This window comes from Ziziphus jujuba, chromosome 9 (genome assembly GCF_031755915.1).
Source record: "Ziziphus jujuba cultivar Dongzao chromosome 9, ASM3175591v1".
NCBI classification, from domain to species: Eukaryota; Viridiplantae; Streptophyta; class Magnoliopsida; order Rosales; family Rhamnaceae; genus Ziziphus; species Ziziphus jujuba.
The window spans coordinates 1862644-1878440 of NC_083387.1; the positions used below are offsets into that span (position 1 = coordinate 1862644).

The window sequence follows — 15797 nt, forward strand, 5'->3', positions numbered from 1 at the left end:
AATTGAGAAGGGATATTACATGAGACACAAGAGTCGAGAAATAAATAAAATTGTGGGCCACTCATACTCTTGAATATTTTTCTAGCCACGTTTTCCATCTGTATCGTTAAATTATACGCTGAACTGCAAAATCAAACGTACAGAAAATGGTCACCCTCGGTCCAACTACATCAAAACCCTATTATAAATTATGAATTCCTCTCGCCAACTACCAAACCCGTGAGCTGCCTCTCTATTTAAATGCCCTGTTAACTTTGTTTGCATTCACAAACCAAAACCCGTCATCAGAAAAAGCTAAGCCAGAGTGGAAATATGGGTTTTCTCTCCCAGTCATCAAAGCCCTTGAGTTCCCAAGTTCTGTTTGTTTTCTCAGTTCTCATAATCACACTGCCAAACCTCTCCTCTGCCTCTGAAAATGGCACTCTTTCAGCCTATGATATTCTGCTACAATATGACCTTCCTGTCGGTCTTCTTCCAAAAGGAGCAACTGGGTACAAGATTAACAGAGAAACCGGAGAGTTCGAGGCTTATTTGGACAAGACCTGTAAGTTTTCGCTTGAAAATTCGTATGACCTCGAGTACAAGTCAACCATAAAAGGTGTGATATCCAAAGGCAGGCTAAAAAATCTCAAGGGTGTGAGTGTGAAGGTTTTGATTCTGTGGCTGAATATCGTGGAAGTGGTCCGTGACGGTGACGAGCTCGAGTTCTCTGTGGGTATAGCTTCGGCGGATTTTCCGATCGATAACTTTGAAGAGTCTCCACAATGTGGATGTGGTTTGAATTGTGACACGTTGAACTCTGTTTTGTCTTCTTCGTCTATTTGAAGTTAATTACTAAGGTAGGTTTATTTTGTTTTCACTTGGATGTCATCGATATCCCTTTCTATTTCTATATCTATATCTCCCTTTTGTACAAGGAATTAAAAATGATGCCTAGCTTTTGGAGCTGCAAAATAAAAAGGGAAAGGAATTAATAGCCAAAAAATAGGCTTTTTTTAGTGTAATTTTAGAAGGATGTTCTCCATTATATTAATCTTATTTAGCACCATCTTATATTAACGAGTATGATTTCCTTAATACGACTGTGCTTTCCTTTTCTAAAGCCTTAAAAATAAGAGGTCCAATCATAATATCTTTTTTAGGTATCTGAATTATGTATGAAAGTCCCAAAGCGCATATTTGCTATCCCTTTTAGCTATCTAGTTTTTGGTGGGTGGTGGTGAGGAATCTCTGGCGCTGCAGTAGCCCTGTCTCTTCTGTTCAGCGAATATCATTTTCTTTTTGACACCATCAAACCAAAATATTATGAATATACTACAATAAGAAAGTATATATATATATATATATATATATATATATATGTATATTTGTTTTTTGGGGTCAATAGAAATTAAGAATGATAGTTAATAATAAAATCCATCAAATTCAATGGCGTGGAGATGAACGATTTATAGTCGGTGGAACCTCCTAACTTTTATTTCTTGGACGCTGGGTAATTAATACGATAGTTAATGTAAAGGACAGGTATTAGTTTTCATTTCAACCAACTCTCTGAGAAGGGATGATTGAAATAACAACCACAAAAAAATAAAAAATAAATAAAAAGCCTCTCTGACAAGGGTGCTTGCGCTTGTGGTTGTGGTATTTACTTGATCATCACCGTTTTTCTATTTTCTTGTTTGGATGAAAATGATCCTCACCATTTTACTTATAAAATATTTGCTTGATCTGAGCCCCGACTTAAGCCCTTATTATATTTACAACTTTCGATGTCGGTGTGAAAAGAAAAAGTTACCACATTCGATGCACTTCTTGTTTAATAATTAACTAGGAAAATACTTCCAACACATATATGATGTTTGTAGCCAACAAAAAAAAAAAAAAAAAAAAAAAAAAAAAAAAGAAGTGCTAAAATAATGTGCAAGTGGAAAACAAAATATATTTACAATTTTTAGTGGCTGTTAAGAGTATTTTGTAAAGTAAACGAGACAAAACTTCACCACAAAGTCTAAATGATATGCAAATGGAACTCGAAAAAGGCATATATATATATATATATATATTAACAAATTCAGCGGTTGTTTTAGCAAACTTTCCTTTCATTCAAGCTCTAGAGCCGCTGAACATGTCCAAAAGAACAGAGGTCCAAAGAACCCAAAGTCTATCTAGTCTAGCAACGCGGTGTGTTAAATGGTATTCATGTCTATTATGTTGTATTCATATGGGATTAAATTAACACAAATAAAATCCGTTATGTTTTCATGTGAGAATAAATAAATTCAAATTTATTTAATAAATTATTATGTAATCCATCATTCAATTCATTAATTCATTAATGATATACATAAATTTAAAAATTTAAATTTCACTTAACTTTGAAATAATAAACTAATATTTTTTTAAAAAATTACAAAATTTTTTTGTTTGTTTTTATTTTTTTTTTATAAATTAAACTAAAAAAATAATAATATATGTTTAACGATAAATCAAATAATTTTAATATTATAAAATTTATATAATTATTAAAATATTTATATTTAATAGATTTATCGTATTTCATCTGTTAAAATTTATTAATTTATTGAATTTTATTTAGCAACACTAATATGGATATGATACGATATCATCAATTCAAATTCATAAATTATTGTATAATATTATCTTGGAATTTTACCATGGCTAACTCCAACGATGCTGTCACACATTTAAAAACGTAATTGTCACACATTTAACTCAGTTGAACCAATATAAATGCACCTAACCAAAGGGTATACAGGTGGAATATACTTCATTTATATGAGCTGTTGAATGTTTCCCATCTACCGTTAACGACCCGTGAGCAACAAACAGTCAAAACTCCATATTATATATATACCCGAAACGGATCACCCCAAAACGCAGCGATTAAAATTAAAGGTAGTTGATTTCCCACCTAGAATACCCAATTATCTTCTTCAATGGCAAAATTTCCTTACATATTCACTCTCTTCTTCCTTTTGACCATCTCGTTCTCAATCCCATCATCGGCTTCTTCTCTAAATGCCAATCTCACAGCTTACGAAGTTCTGGAATCATACGATTTCCCGGTGGGTCTTCTTCCAAAAGGCGTATTGGGCTATGACTTGGACAGCTCCACAGGCAAATTCTCTGTGTATTTAAACGGAACGTGCACATTTAGCCTAGAATCCTACGAACTCAAGTACAAGTCAACCATTACTGGGGTTATATCCAAAGACAAGCTCTCCAGCTTATCCGGAATCAAAGTAAAGGTTTTAATACTCTGGTTGAACATTGTCAAAGTCACTCGTGACGGTGATGAGCTCGATTTCTCTGTCGGAATCGCCTCCGCCGACTTTCCGGTCAGTAATTTTGCTGAAAGTCCCACTTGTGGATGTGGATTTGATTGTGTTAATGGGATTGATGTTGCAAAGAATGGAAAATCTAATCGTTTTGTGTCTTCCGCTTAGTAAGTAGTAAGTTTAGATGGACGGATAAATAAATTCCTGTAATATTTATGTTATAGTCTCGATTGCCAAACTAGCAGATAATCTATTTCAGTCTAGTTGGAAATAAATAAATATGTTTACTTAATGGTACTTGGCTGTTATCTCCTCCGTTCCAATTGAAGAACTTTTTACCATTTTAGCTTAGATTTTTTCTTTTTTAATTCGTTTTTTCTTCTTAAAGAAAATTACCATAGTTAAATGGACAAAATTAGGAAAATAATTGGTTGGTTTTTTTTTTTAAATGATGAAAAATCAGAGAGTAAGGCTAACTACCAAATATTTGGTTCGACGAGATAGGTGATAGTAATTGCCACGAGGCTATCTGTAGACCGGAACAAGGAACGAAAAGCAATCGCCACCTAACTCTTTTTGGGAATCCCAAATGTTTCACTCTCTACAATGCAAGAGCAAGGCAGCACTGTGAGTAGAGTAGACTATTACTCTTCTTGACCCCTTTCTGTCCAATCAGATCTTGCGGGTCATATAAACTATATCGCATCCGGTTGTTTTATCATTACCTTTAACATCCCACTTTTCGAAGAGCTTTGAGAGCCTAGTCCTTTTAGATGTACAGAGGAACACCTCTGCATCCGTGGTCCTCCAAAAGAACCAGCACGTGGGCTATCCCAAAAACCTACACGGTTGGCCTACTTTTATCTACTTTTCAAACGACGTCGTTGGATTTTAGCTTTACTTAACCCCGAATTTCTCGGATTAATCCCTGACGAATCTTTGCTGTCACCAACCCAGTATCAGCGCAGATAATAACAAAAATAGAAAAGATTTACCGAGAAAAAAAAGAAAAAAAAAGAAAACTCATATATCCAGAGAAGAAGACAATAGGAAATTACCAAAATCGCCATGTCTCTCACTGTTACTCTTACCTTCTTCCTCATTCTATCACCGTTCGTGTCGTCGTTGACCACCATCGGCGATAATACAGCGTCGGCTTATGAGATCCTCCAGGACTTCAACTTCCCAATGGGTATTCTCCCAAAGGGTGCCACTGGTTACGAACTGGATAGAAAAACTGGTAAATTCCGTGCGTATTTGAACGGTTCCTGCAGTTTCTCTTTAGAGGGTTCCTACCAATTGAAATACAAGTCAACCGTCAATGGTTACATCTCCAATAACAGGCTCACCGGCTTGACTGGGGTTAGCGTCAAGGTCTTGTTCCTCTGGCTCAATATAGTCGAGGTCACTCGGGGCGGCGACGACCTCGAATTCTCGGTTGGGATCGCTTCGGCGTCGTTTCCGATTGATAATTTTTATGAGTGTCCCCAGTGTGGATGTGGTTTGGATTGCGTTAATGGGCCGGTAAGGAAACTGAAAATTAAACCTTCCGTCTATTCATTTTGATGAGATGTTTGAATCTGTAGAGAATGTTTTACTCAATCTGAATGATGGGTTTCACTTTACAATGGATATACAGTATGCTTTTCTTTTTATGGGGTTTATTAAAGACTTTTAATTTTTCATGTGCTTGTTCGTGCTATTTCATTATTTTTCGCTGCTTAAATTGATTGTGGAATTTTTCATTTGAATTCCGATTAGATTTATGTACCGGGGGGAGTGAAAGGTTTGATCTTTACTAAAATGTTAGTGGATTGAATTAGTTCCTTTTCAGTTTACTAGTGGTTGGTTCTGTAAACTGAAACTCCCTTCGTCATAGATTTTTTTGAGGATGTAGCATGATCACGTTGCAATGCATAGTTGTTGAAGCATGTTTAAGTTGATCGTTGGAGTATTTAAGTTGTTCCGGTTTCATTTGAAGCAAAAGTGTGTAATGAGGTGCTTGGAATGGCTATGGAAGTATGAAAATTGCTCTAGTTCGTATTAGTTCTTAATGGAAATATCAACTTTTATTATTGTACTTAAGACAATCCAAGTCGAATGACCTCATTTCTCCATTGATGTTCTGTAGTAAAACTGTGCTCATATTTACGACAGGGAGAAGCTTGTACTAGTAAATTTGGTTTGAAATCTGAAAGTGGATGAAGATAACTTTTGCATGTTTAAATCCTTCATAAATGAGAGAGATTGTTAAAACTTCAGAAAGAGGATGCAATCTGAAACAGGTGAATAAGGCAAGTAGAATATTATAAGGAACAATCTTTGTTATCCAACAGACCCCTGCACGGGGAAGAAATCTATGTTCAAGCTGTAACCGCCACGTTTTTCATTGTTTTCTACTAGTGAGTTTAATCTGTGCCAATAGAAAATTGGAGGCCCTCATGACTCAATGATTGTGACTTGTTATTACTGCTCGAGGTAATGCTCGATTTGAGGTGAATTACAAGGAAGTATCTGACAATACTTTTGTGAGCTACTGCCTTATAAGGTGAAGGTAGAATTTTACTGTCGATTTTTCGATAATGTAGAATCCATAATTGGGTGCATTATTAAATATCATGTAGTTCTAAGTTTGAGGATAGTTTTGAATCCGCTAGAACCAAGTTCAGTTCTTACTCTTTCTTTCCACACAGTGTGTTGAATGCGTATTCTGGCACTTAGTTATCATGTTGAAGATCAACAGTAGTTTGACACATATATATCTGCTTTATGAATCCAACTTATATATTCTTTTAGTTTGCGTGGTTGCTTATTGATGTATGTGGATTGCATTATATTGCTTCTTATTCCATATTTGCTTTTCGGCCCCAAGAAATTTGGGCCAAGTTAAGTGTTCTGTGTTGATCGGCTGAGGAATTTGGAAGGATTTAATGCCTCTTAGGAGGTTGGAATAGCAATGAAATATAATAGTGCTGGTTACTTTCCCTCTAATTCTCTTATATTCCTTGTCCTTTTGGTATGTTCCTACTGAAAACTGCTTTTACCAACTGAAAGATAGTCTAGAAGATTTAACTTGCATACGTGTTTTCCCAATTATATGATTTCTTTTGGAAATCGGTTTTCATGTAACCAATAGGAACTTGTTTGTTTGGCCCAATTTTAGAAGATTTTAAATCTGAGAAGAAATTGTTGGAGAGAAAAAGTGCCGAGTGGTAATACTTGTTAGATTGTGAAACTAATGGGAATTCTTCGCTAGTTTGCTAAGCTGATGGCTAAATTAGGCGAAGCATTAGCCAATCAACCCAGGTATAAACAGGGATTGCTTCCTGTAACTTCCATATGCTGTTACCAAGATCTGTCCCATCTACATGGGTTCTTTAAGCTATGTTTCTGGTTTCGATCCCATTAGAAATTTCAGGCCAACTTTTCCACAATTAAGTCGTAGGTAAATTCCATTCTATGGGGGGCAGAAGTGTGTATAAAGTTCAGTCGGCTGTGTGAAAAGAACCCATCGATGGACATAGGCCCATTTCTCGCAAACGCTATGACCTAAGGAAGTGTTGAGATTCACCACCCATCCAAGCCCAGCTCTTACATACAGTTTTTTTTTTTTGGGGGGTGATACACTTATTAACCATGCAGTTCGCTTTCTAAATAGATTGAATCATAAATTTCAATGCATACTTTGAAATAAGTTGCAAAGTTGGAATTGAATCTTCCGTCCAAATTGATATTTCGGCTTTTTCATATATATCTTTGTTTCGGCTCTCGTCTTGGCTTGTAAGCTTTTGATTGGTTCTCATGCATCTATTTTAACCGGATTCTGAATGCGTATACAACTCCACGGCTTTCACATCAAATCCCGTAGAATGGTCAAGACCACGTCCCGCGTGCGCACTTCCTACATCCAAACTCGTAAATATGAAAAAGAAATGTATTGAGTTATTTATTTGCTTCCATGTACGTAGTCCTCTCATAATTCCCATGAAAGCCTAGTCTTCGTAGCTAATTTGCAATCGTCTAAATGATTTTTTCTAAAAAATTAAATTAAAATGGAAAAAAATAAATTAAGGTCAACCCTTCTAGTGCCAGAAACTCTCGCCAATTTGTGCACTACCAATAATTTGATCTTTCAAATGGCGTGTTAATGTTGTCATATAATTCCTTAATAATGTAAATGAGTTGGAGCCGACACTTCACCGCATCTTTGGCTTGCAAAAAAAAAAAACTAGTCCATTAACGAATATTAAATGTGAATCCCTACCCACAAAACATGGATAGTATCTTGGCTTTGCGAAATTACCAACTAAATTATGTGACTTCCTGATAACATACTCAAATCATTCACGATAGTATGGATGAGGTCCAATAATTTTTATAACTTTAAATATTTATTTAATTCAGCTTCTCCTCCACAAGAGTAATGACGTGTCTCCAATTTACTGGACACTTATGAAGTGTCCATTTGCATAATGCAATTCAGTATTAAACCCATAATATAATTAATATGGATCATCATAAAATATACGTTTGGTGCTTTGGTTGTAATACAAGACCAAACTTTTCTGTCCATTTACAAACTGATTGGTCCTTGATGAGCCAGGCACGTATTTGTGATATAGATGCTTGGATATTATTCCAAACAACGTATGTTCGGCAAGGACCAAAAGGAACGTCTAAAGGCTTTTAGGTGTGAAACCACGAAATATTTCTAATTCCAACCAAAAAACCATGCTAAGGAGCTAATCAAGAATTGCAAGAAGACCATCAGATGGCAGAACATGAATATACCGATGAAATAAATAGAATTTGATTTTTCATTTATATCGATATCCTAATAACAGATGCGTTACGTAAAAAGTAATTGCTCCAAATGGGAGGCCAGAGAGGAGCTACAAGTTACAACCACATATATAATTTATAAACATATCATCTTTGAGCTAAAGTCAAAAGGAGTCGTTCAAGGAACCGCACACGACGACAACCAATCCCAAGTCCCAACCCGAGGGGTTTTAAAACCCCTTTTTTCGCTCGCTTCTTTGGTTTTCTTGCTTTGTGAATAAGAAAGATCGTTCTAGAATATTAATTTTTGCCCCCAATTAATTAATTCTTCTTCAAGAGCATAGCTCGGAGCTCAGCCACATCGATTTCCTGAGCGCCGTTCTCTGGTCTGTAGTAACCGGTTACTGGGTCGGGGGTCCATGAAACCTTCTCGGTGGAGCCCACTATCTCTTCCCCAGACTTCTTCACAACGTTTCTTCCACTTCCTCCTGCACCTCCTCTTGCCACGCTCGAAACAACTCCTTGTGATGCCGCCGCGTATCCTCGCCTGTTATTTTATACACCAAAATACGTTAACTTTTTGCGCCGAAAGTAACTTATGCTTAATCATTATTTAAAATTTCAAAAAAAAAACATTAATTTTCAAATAACTTTAACAGATCTGCTTGGCCGGCGAGAAAAAGAAGAAAAAAAAAGAAAAAAAAAAAAGAGGGGGTTCATCCACTGTACCTGCTAATTGCGGTAGAGAATCCATCGACGACGAGAGCAGAGAGAAGCTTAGCGTTGGAGAAAGAGCGAGCCATTTCTGTATATCCAACTAAAGAGACAGAGAATTCTATACGCTACTATGGAAAGCTTTTCGTTTCTTCTAACTGAGAGATATGATATTAAGCTTCCACAGCAGCGAGAAAGAAACTGGCTCTTCTGTGCTTCTACGGCTCCCTCTCTTTTTTTTTTTTCCTTTGGAGACAAAGCTTCTGTTGGGTTTAAGAACATCGAGGCGACGGGTTTATATAGAGGAAAGGAAATCTGAGACCCGTGAGAAACCACAAGGAAAAGATACGAAATTAACGAGCCGCGTCAAAAGTCTGTTCATTGGTTTCTAGTACCTCTACTTTTCTGCCACCTGGACCGCTAATCAAAATAGCCGTTTCGCGTTGATTTCTCTCGATTATACGTGAAATTCCGGAAATACCCTTACTTGACCCCGTAATTTGTCGAGTCAACTTTGTTTGGATTGCAATCAAATCTTGATCGGACGGCCGTGAAAAGTGAAGGATTGTGTTTGTGTTTTTTTTTTCACCGTGATCATCGTCAAGAAGCGTGGAATGCGGAATCTATAAAAGTATTGAGGATGCAAACAACGTGTATATCCGCGACAATATGACATCTGGACCATCCACGTGGAGAGAAAATTTGGGAAGAGGCAGCGAAGTTTCTTTGCGTTCTGGAAGGCTATTCTTTGTCATGGCCCATTTTGTCCTCGTAAAAAAGCGAAAACCCAAGGGTCCAGCCGAGTCCCACCCAAGTCAATGGTCAATATTCTCAGTTTTGCCTCCAACACTATCAATTTCTCGAAGAAACTTCATTATTTCTACTAAGATTTTCCAACAGTTTTTTTTTAACACCAATAAATTTTTTGTTTTCTTTTTGCTGCTGAGAAATTTTAAACCGACAATTAAATTTCAAAGAATCATCTTATTTCTTTTTTTTTTTTTTTTTTATGTTTTCCTTCTTGGTTCACAAGTTATTTTAAAGCTTTTCTTTAGATTTTGGATTTTAAAAATGAGTTGCCACCGACTTTGAAACGTGCACAGGCTGTTGTGTTTCGCTTTCGGTTCACAGGTAATGGATGATGTTTTCCCCAACTTCTGTTTACCATCAGAAAAGAAATATGTGCTTTATGTGCTTACATTTCTAGTCCGTTAGATCCGTTTTTAAAATTTGTCATATACTATATTTTAATGAATATATGTTGTTTTATTTCCACTTTAGTTTGATTAATTAAAAGAACCCAACAAGAAGTAGGGGTGGGCTCGGTTCGGTTCGGTTCGGTTTTGTGATCTTTTTTAAATCGAACCGATCGGTTCGGTTTGAGTTGGATACAAAATCGAACCGAACCGACCGTTACATTTAACCCAAACCGAACCGAACCGAATGAATATTTTTCGGTTTGGATTGGGTTCACGGGTTGGGCTGGGTTGGGCTTTCTGATGGGCTTCGGCCCAAATTTTTTTATTTTTGGTTTAGGCCGGTTTGGGCCTTATGATGAGCTTCACTTTCAGTCCAATTTTTTGTATTTTTGGTTTGGGCCAATTTGGACCTCATGCATATTTCATGACTAAACCTTCACCTTTGGATTATTATGGGTCGGTTCGGTTTGGGTTGGGTAAATTTTCTACCCACCCGTAACCCGAACCGAAAACCACAGGTTCAATACATATGTAACCGAACCGACCCGTTTAACAGTTAAAAACCAACCCAAACCGACCCAAATAGTTCGGTTCGGGCGGGTTGATCGGTTTGGGTCAGGTTTTGCCCAGCCCTAACAAGAAGTTTTTTCCTTTTTTAAAGTCCAGCTTTATTCAGGATCCGCTTTTACCGTTGACTATAGCTAACTTATCCTCATATTTAATTTCATTGTTAGGTAAATATTCAATTTCTCGTGAAAAATCACACATGGAGGAGGAGCTTTCCATCCGTTTGGTAACAATTTTATTCCTATAAAAAGAAGAAGGAAAAAAAGAAAGAAAGAAAATAAAAAATTGAGACTCAAAGATGACAATGGCGATAATGCCTTATCTGTTACTCAAAATTCGAGGGAATTACTTCAGCATTTAGATTTCAGCATCTTTGCTATCCTATTTTCTTCTTTCCGTGCAAATGCGGTATCAGAAGGCATTTGCTCCGTTTTAGATTTTATTTAATTCATTTGTTAGTGTAGGCGCTGAATGTGATGGGTAAAATGGTAAATTGAGTGTTTAGCTGTCACTTGTCAGAATTTGCCGAGGTATTACTATTCTATATGTACATATGTATATGTCTTTGTTAGGACTAGTTGCTGCTGCTCTTCGTTTGTGTGTGTCTGTGTGTGGTCCTTTGTCTCTTAAATTTAATGATGATCTCCAAGACGTGTTTTTCGTCAAAAATGCTGGCGGGCTTGCTGGCTTTCCGGTCATAATCATACGCACATACATGCACTGGTCTAATGCACTTGGACATTTCTCACTCATACTCCTTCATAGATCATGTATCACTTTTCACTTGGCCAAGTCAAGTGTAATCTTTATCATGCCCAACACCCACTCTTTTTCCCTTCATACTGTTAATCCAAAATTAGTGGGCACTGCTACTACTAATTCATTTTGTTTTATTTATAGAACTTGCTAGAGCTTTTCGGTTTTGAATTTTTTTTTTCTAAATTAATACAATTAGTCAAAGAGGTTTGAGTCAATTGTTTGTAGATAAAATTTGTGGTGATAAATATATAACCTGTCGGTTTTGACTTTTTCCTAAATTAATGCAATTTGGTGAAGAGGCTTATCCAAATCTGCTGTAGACTATCCAATTTTCTGCATCCTTATCCCTGAAAATTATGAGCGAAACTTTATATAACTTTGACGGTATCCCTAGCTTTTTTATTAAAAAGCCTGGATGTCATTAACCATTATTGTATATGATACCCATTGGCAATGGAATATGACTCTTCACTGGCTGTAAGGGCTAGGTTTTATATAAGCAAGGCCGCCCAGCTTTTGCTGAGCTTCGAATTGCAAATTTTGGACTGAAATTGAGAACCCTTTGAAGAAAGCGACTTCTACAACTGTCCCAAGTGGAGAGTTTGTGTACTTTGGAGTTGCGAGGTTCTTATAATTAACATTTTATATTTTTTATACTTTTTTGCTTTTATTTGTGGTTCTTTTGGAATAGTGGGAAATCAACAAATCTTGTCAAATAAAATTACCGTCGTTTTTATTCCCTTTCATATATATGGTCCTCAAGAACCAAATTGAAACTTCTCGCTCCTCTACCAATTATATAAAAATCGGTTGGATATTTTTGGTCTAGATGTTGTTCTTATCTACAATAATATGAGGTTATACAATTTTTGGGCCACGTGCAAATATTCCTTCATATATAGACATATAACTTCATCTTCTAGACGGTTCTTTAAGTTTGTTTTTTTCAACCTGATTAATCAATAAATTGTGCTTATTTCATAGTTTTCTAATTGATTTTGACATGGACCCATAGGTACGGCAGAACGATGGTTTCCATCTTCTTATTTTAAAACCCCATGACAAAGTGAATGACATGATTAGATTGAGTTGTGGGGTATGGACGATTTTAATTGAGTCAGCTTTAGTCTTTAGCTTATGGCGTTTCCAATTTGGACCCATTCCAATAGTCAAATTGCCTTCGATTACACACAAATTAATTAAATCTTTTAATTTGTTTTTTTTTTTTTTTTGAAAAAATTAATTATAAACAATCTACGGCTACAATTTTTTTTTTTTTAAAAAACTTGGGCTGTTACATTGACCAACTAAGGCCCAAAAATAGAGCCCTAAGAACATATACCCAGACCATATAAAACTTAAATTGGGCTTCTTTTGTGATTGACCCATCTCTCAAATTCCGTCTCGAGTCTCCCGACAAACAAATGCAAAAGCCCAGAAGACCCGGCTTCTTCAGTGTCGAATATCGCAGTGATCTGTAACGGTGAGTCCGTAAGTAGGCGAGTGTGTAGCATATTTCTGAAGGTCGCAGCCGTTGGTTCCTCTTCAAACGCTTTTCTGCTTGGCTTCGGTGCCTGACTGAGTTCCAAAATTAGCTTTAATTTTAGAGGGTTTGGGTTTTATTCTTCTTTTTATTATTAATTTTTTTTTTTTGAAAAATAAAAGAGAGATGGCGGAGAACAATGGCGGCACTGAAATTTCTCCAAACATGACTATTTACATCAACAACCTCAACGAGAAAATCAAGCTCGAAGGTAAACGTTATAATACTCTTTCACTCTCTGTAATTTATCGTTTTCTCTTTTTGGGGTGGAATTGGGGGACCGAAAAATTTAGAGAGAAAAAAAAATAATAATAATAATAATAAATGGGTGCAGAGTTGAAGAAGTCGCTGCACGCGGTGTTCTCGCAGTTCGGGAAGATATTGGAGGTATTGGCATTCAAGACGCTGAAGCATAAAGGGCAAGCATGGGTGGTCTTCGAGGACGTCTCCTCCGCCTCAAATGCGCTTCGCCAAATGCAGGGCTTTCCCTTTTACGACAAGCCAATGGTAATCCATCATTTACCCTTTTCTTTCTGTCTAACCAAAAAAAAAAAAAAAAAAAAAAAAAAAAAAAAAAAAAAAAAAAAAAAAAAAAACCTAATTTGTTATTCCTGCTCAGGTTCAACTTTGTTTGTATATATATAAAAAAAAAATTTTTAAAAAGTTATTATTATTATTATTATTATTATTATTTATTTTTGATTGTGTAGGTTTTAAATGTAATGTTAGTAGAATTACCGATTCTTCTGTTGTTATTATGTATTTGTATAAAGGACCCAACTTCACAGCAAAAATAGAAAAGGGAGCTAACTAACTTTGTTGATAGCACGGTTGTGAGACTTGGTCAATTTGTATAGCCTAGTTTGAAGTTGATTTGTTTTGTTCACATCTTTTGAGCCCAAAAAATAGTTTCTATTGAGGAACAGGATCAAACAATTTGCATAACGTGAGTGAGAAATAGAGATGAATTGGAGGTTTATATTGGCATACTCAGTGAATGCTTTCTTTCTATCTCAGACTCCTCCAGTTCGTTAAAAAAGAAGTAGAGAATTTCATGTTAGGCACGTGTAATTAAAATCTCGGAATTGGACATGTGTGACTCCACCTGGTTGCTTTGATTATTTTTTCAATTGTATAGCTTTTATCATTTACATTATGTTTTTATGTAAAACGGAATTGAACAGTTGCAGCTTGGATTGTAGGTCTGATAATCAATAATAATTGCTTGTATCTTGCCTGCATATGGCTTCTTTTACTTGCCTAATATGTAAACAACACAGAGAATACAATATGCAAAGACCAAATCAGATATAATAGCAAAGGCTGATGGCACTTTTGTTCCGCGGGAAAAGCGAAAGAGGCATGAAGGTGAGATATTTCTTCTCTGTATCTCCATTGCTCTTGTTTTTTATTTCTTTATTCAGCTTGTACTTTGGCATAAGATCTGTTCATTGATGCCTTATTTATGTCATTTTAGTGTGATTATGTTATAATGTGAATTATGTTCATCACTATCACTATTACCATCCTCATCTTCATCAGACAGTGTAGATCGGGTTCCTTACAGACAGTTTGTCTTCCTTTTTCATAATATTGACAGGAAAGAAGCGAAAAGAGCAACATGACCCTAATCAAGCAGGAATGGGTCTGAATCCTGCATATGCTGGTGCTTATGGTTCAACACCTCCTGTAAGCATGTTCTCTGATTTCTAAGAATCACTTTGAAATATCTATGAAATTTGCTTGTACCTTTGGTTTTATTTATTCTTTTTCTCTTTGCTTGAATTATCTGTTGATAATTTTGGTTTTTGACGAAGTGAAAAAGAATTACAGTTTTCAGGCTGTGGTCTGATTAAAGTAACATCAAATTAGCCTAGGCTGAAGAAAACTATACATTCAAATTTTATCCTCTTCTTTTCCTTGCTAGAAAACAAAAAATTGGAACTTTTCACTTTTGGTGAAATTGTTGAAGCGTTGGTGGCTTTCTTTTAAGTTTTGCGCACTTCAACATGTTTTTAGGAAGTAATGCATAACTAAACAATCTCTTAATACCATCCATATCTTACCACTACCGTCTCTCAAACATGTTGCAGCTATCACAAATACCTTACCCAGGTGGTGTAAAGCCTATGGTTCCTGAGGCTCCTGCTCCACCCAACAACATACTGTTTGTTCAGAATCTTCCACATGAGACAACTCCCATGATGCTGCAAATGCTCTTCTGCCAGTATCCCGGTTTTAAGGAGGTTAGAATGATTGAAACGAAGCCCGGGATTGCCTTTGTAGAGTATGCAGATGAGATGCAATCAACAGTTGCAATGCAGGGACTCCAGGGTTTTAAAATGACACAGCAAAACTCAATGTTAATTACTTACGCAAAGAAATGAGCAATGCCAATTCATGTTTTGATTCTCTCTATGGAGATTCTCTATGGAGAGGAGGCTGCACACTTTGTTACCCAGGATTTTGTTTATCTTGTAAGGTGCCAAATCTGTTTGTCTAAAAATGTTCATGTATCAATATTTTTTTTTTTTGGGTTCTAGGATAATTGACTTCGGTGACTAGTGTCGTTTGGGTTATTAACGAAATCACTTTGGATACTTCTGTAGTGCAGTAAAATATCAAAAATTATGCATTTTCGTGGTAGCTTGAAGTTTATATTCTTTCCGCATGTTTTGAATAAAGAAGGAGCTCTTCATGGAGAACAAAGGCAGTAAAATTTTCAACCCCCCACCCCCACCCCCAAAAAAAAATTTCTTTCGCATATGCTGTAGGAGGTCCTTTAAATTTTCCACCTCTTTTTTTTTTTTTTTTTTCCTTTTTGTGTAAAAAAAAGAACTACTTGAAATTGTATTATTGCTCTTAAAAGTTGAAATTAGCGTTTGAGTCTTTTATTGGATCCTTGTACTGCAGCCAATAGATTATAGTGGAAGC

At 36.1% G+C, this 15797-nt stretch overlaps 5 protein-coding genes across 5 annotated transcripts; 4 read left to right on the plus strand and 1 right to left on the minus strand.

Annotated features, from left to right (window-relative positions):
• Positions 1 to 35: 35 nt before the first annotated feature.
• On the plus strand, positions 36 to 1077 carry LOC107406639 (uncharacterized protein At5g01610). Its single transcript, XM_016013779.4, has one exon. The coding sequence runs from the start codon at positions 313 to 315 to the stop codon at positions 823 to 825; it is 513 nt and encodes a 170-aa protein (XP_015869265.3). The 5' UTR covers positions 36 to 312; the 3' UTR covers positions 826 to 1077.
• A 1759-nt stretch (positions 1078 to 2836) lies between these two features.
• LOC107405970 (uncharacterized) lies at positions 2837 to 3650 on the plus strand. The gene has a single exon (XM_016015265.4). The coding sequence runs from the start codon at positions 2958 to 2960 to the stop codon at positions 3465 to 3467; it is 510 nt and encodes a 169-aa protein (XP_015870751.1). The 5' UTR covers positions 2837 to 2957; the 3' UTR covers positions 3468 to 3650.
• A 466-nt stretch (positions 3651 to 4116) lies between these two features.
• On the plus strand, positions 4117 to 4984 carry LOC107409659 (uncharacterized protein At5g01610). Its single transcript, XM_016017086.4, has one exon. The coding sequence runs from the start codon at positions 4368 to 4370 to the stop codon at positions 4863 to 4865; it is 498 nt and encodes a 165-aa protein (XP_015872572.2). The 5' UTR covers positions 4117 to 4367; the 3' UTR covers positions 4866 to 4984.
• Positions 4985 to 8087: 3103 nt separating this feature from the next.
• LOC107406642 (indole-3-acetic acid-induced protein ARG2) lies at positions 8088 to 9066 on the minus strand. The gene is made up of 2 exons (XM_016013781.4): positions 8811 to 9066; positions 8088 to 8628 (listed from the first exon to the last, which is right to left on the minus strand). Exons 1-2 carry the CDS (start codon positions 8882 to 8884, stop codon positions 8403 to 8405), a joined length of 300 nt encoding a protein of 99 aa, XP_015869267.1. The 5' UTR covers positions 8885 to 9066; the 3' UTR covers positions 8088 to 8402.
• A 3657-nt stretch (positions 9067 to 12723) lies between these two features.
• LOC107405965 (U1 small nuclear ribonucleoprotein A) lies at positions 12724 to 15509 on the plus strand. Its single transcript, XM_016013051.4, has 5 exons — positions 12724 to 13074; positions 13198 to 13370; positions 14144 to 14231; positions 14464 to 14552; positions 14957 to 15509. The coding sequence occupies exons 1-5, from the start codon at positions 12990 to 12992 to the stop codon at positions 15248 to 15250; spliced, it is 729 nt and encodes a 242-aa protein (XP_015868537.1). The 5' UTR covers positions 12724 to 12989; the 3' UTR covers positions 15251 to 15509.
• Positions 15510 to 15797: the final 288 nt, after the last annotated feature.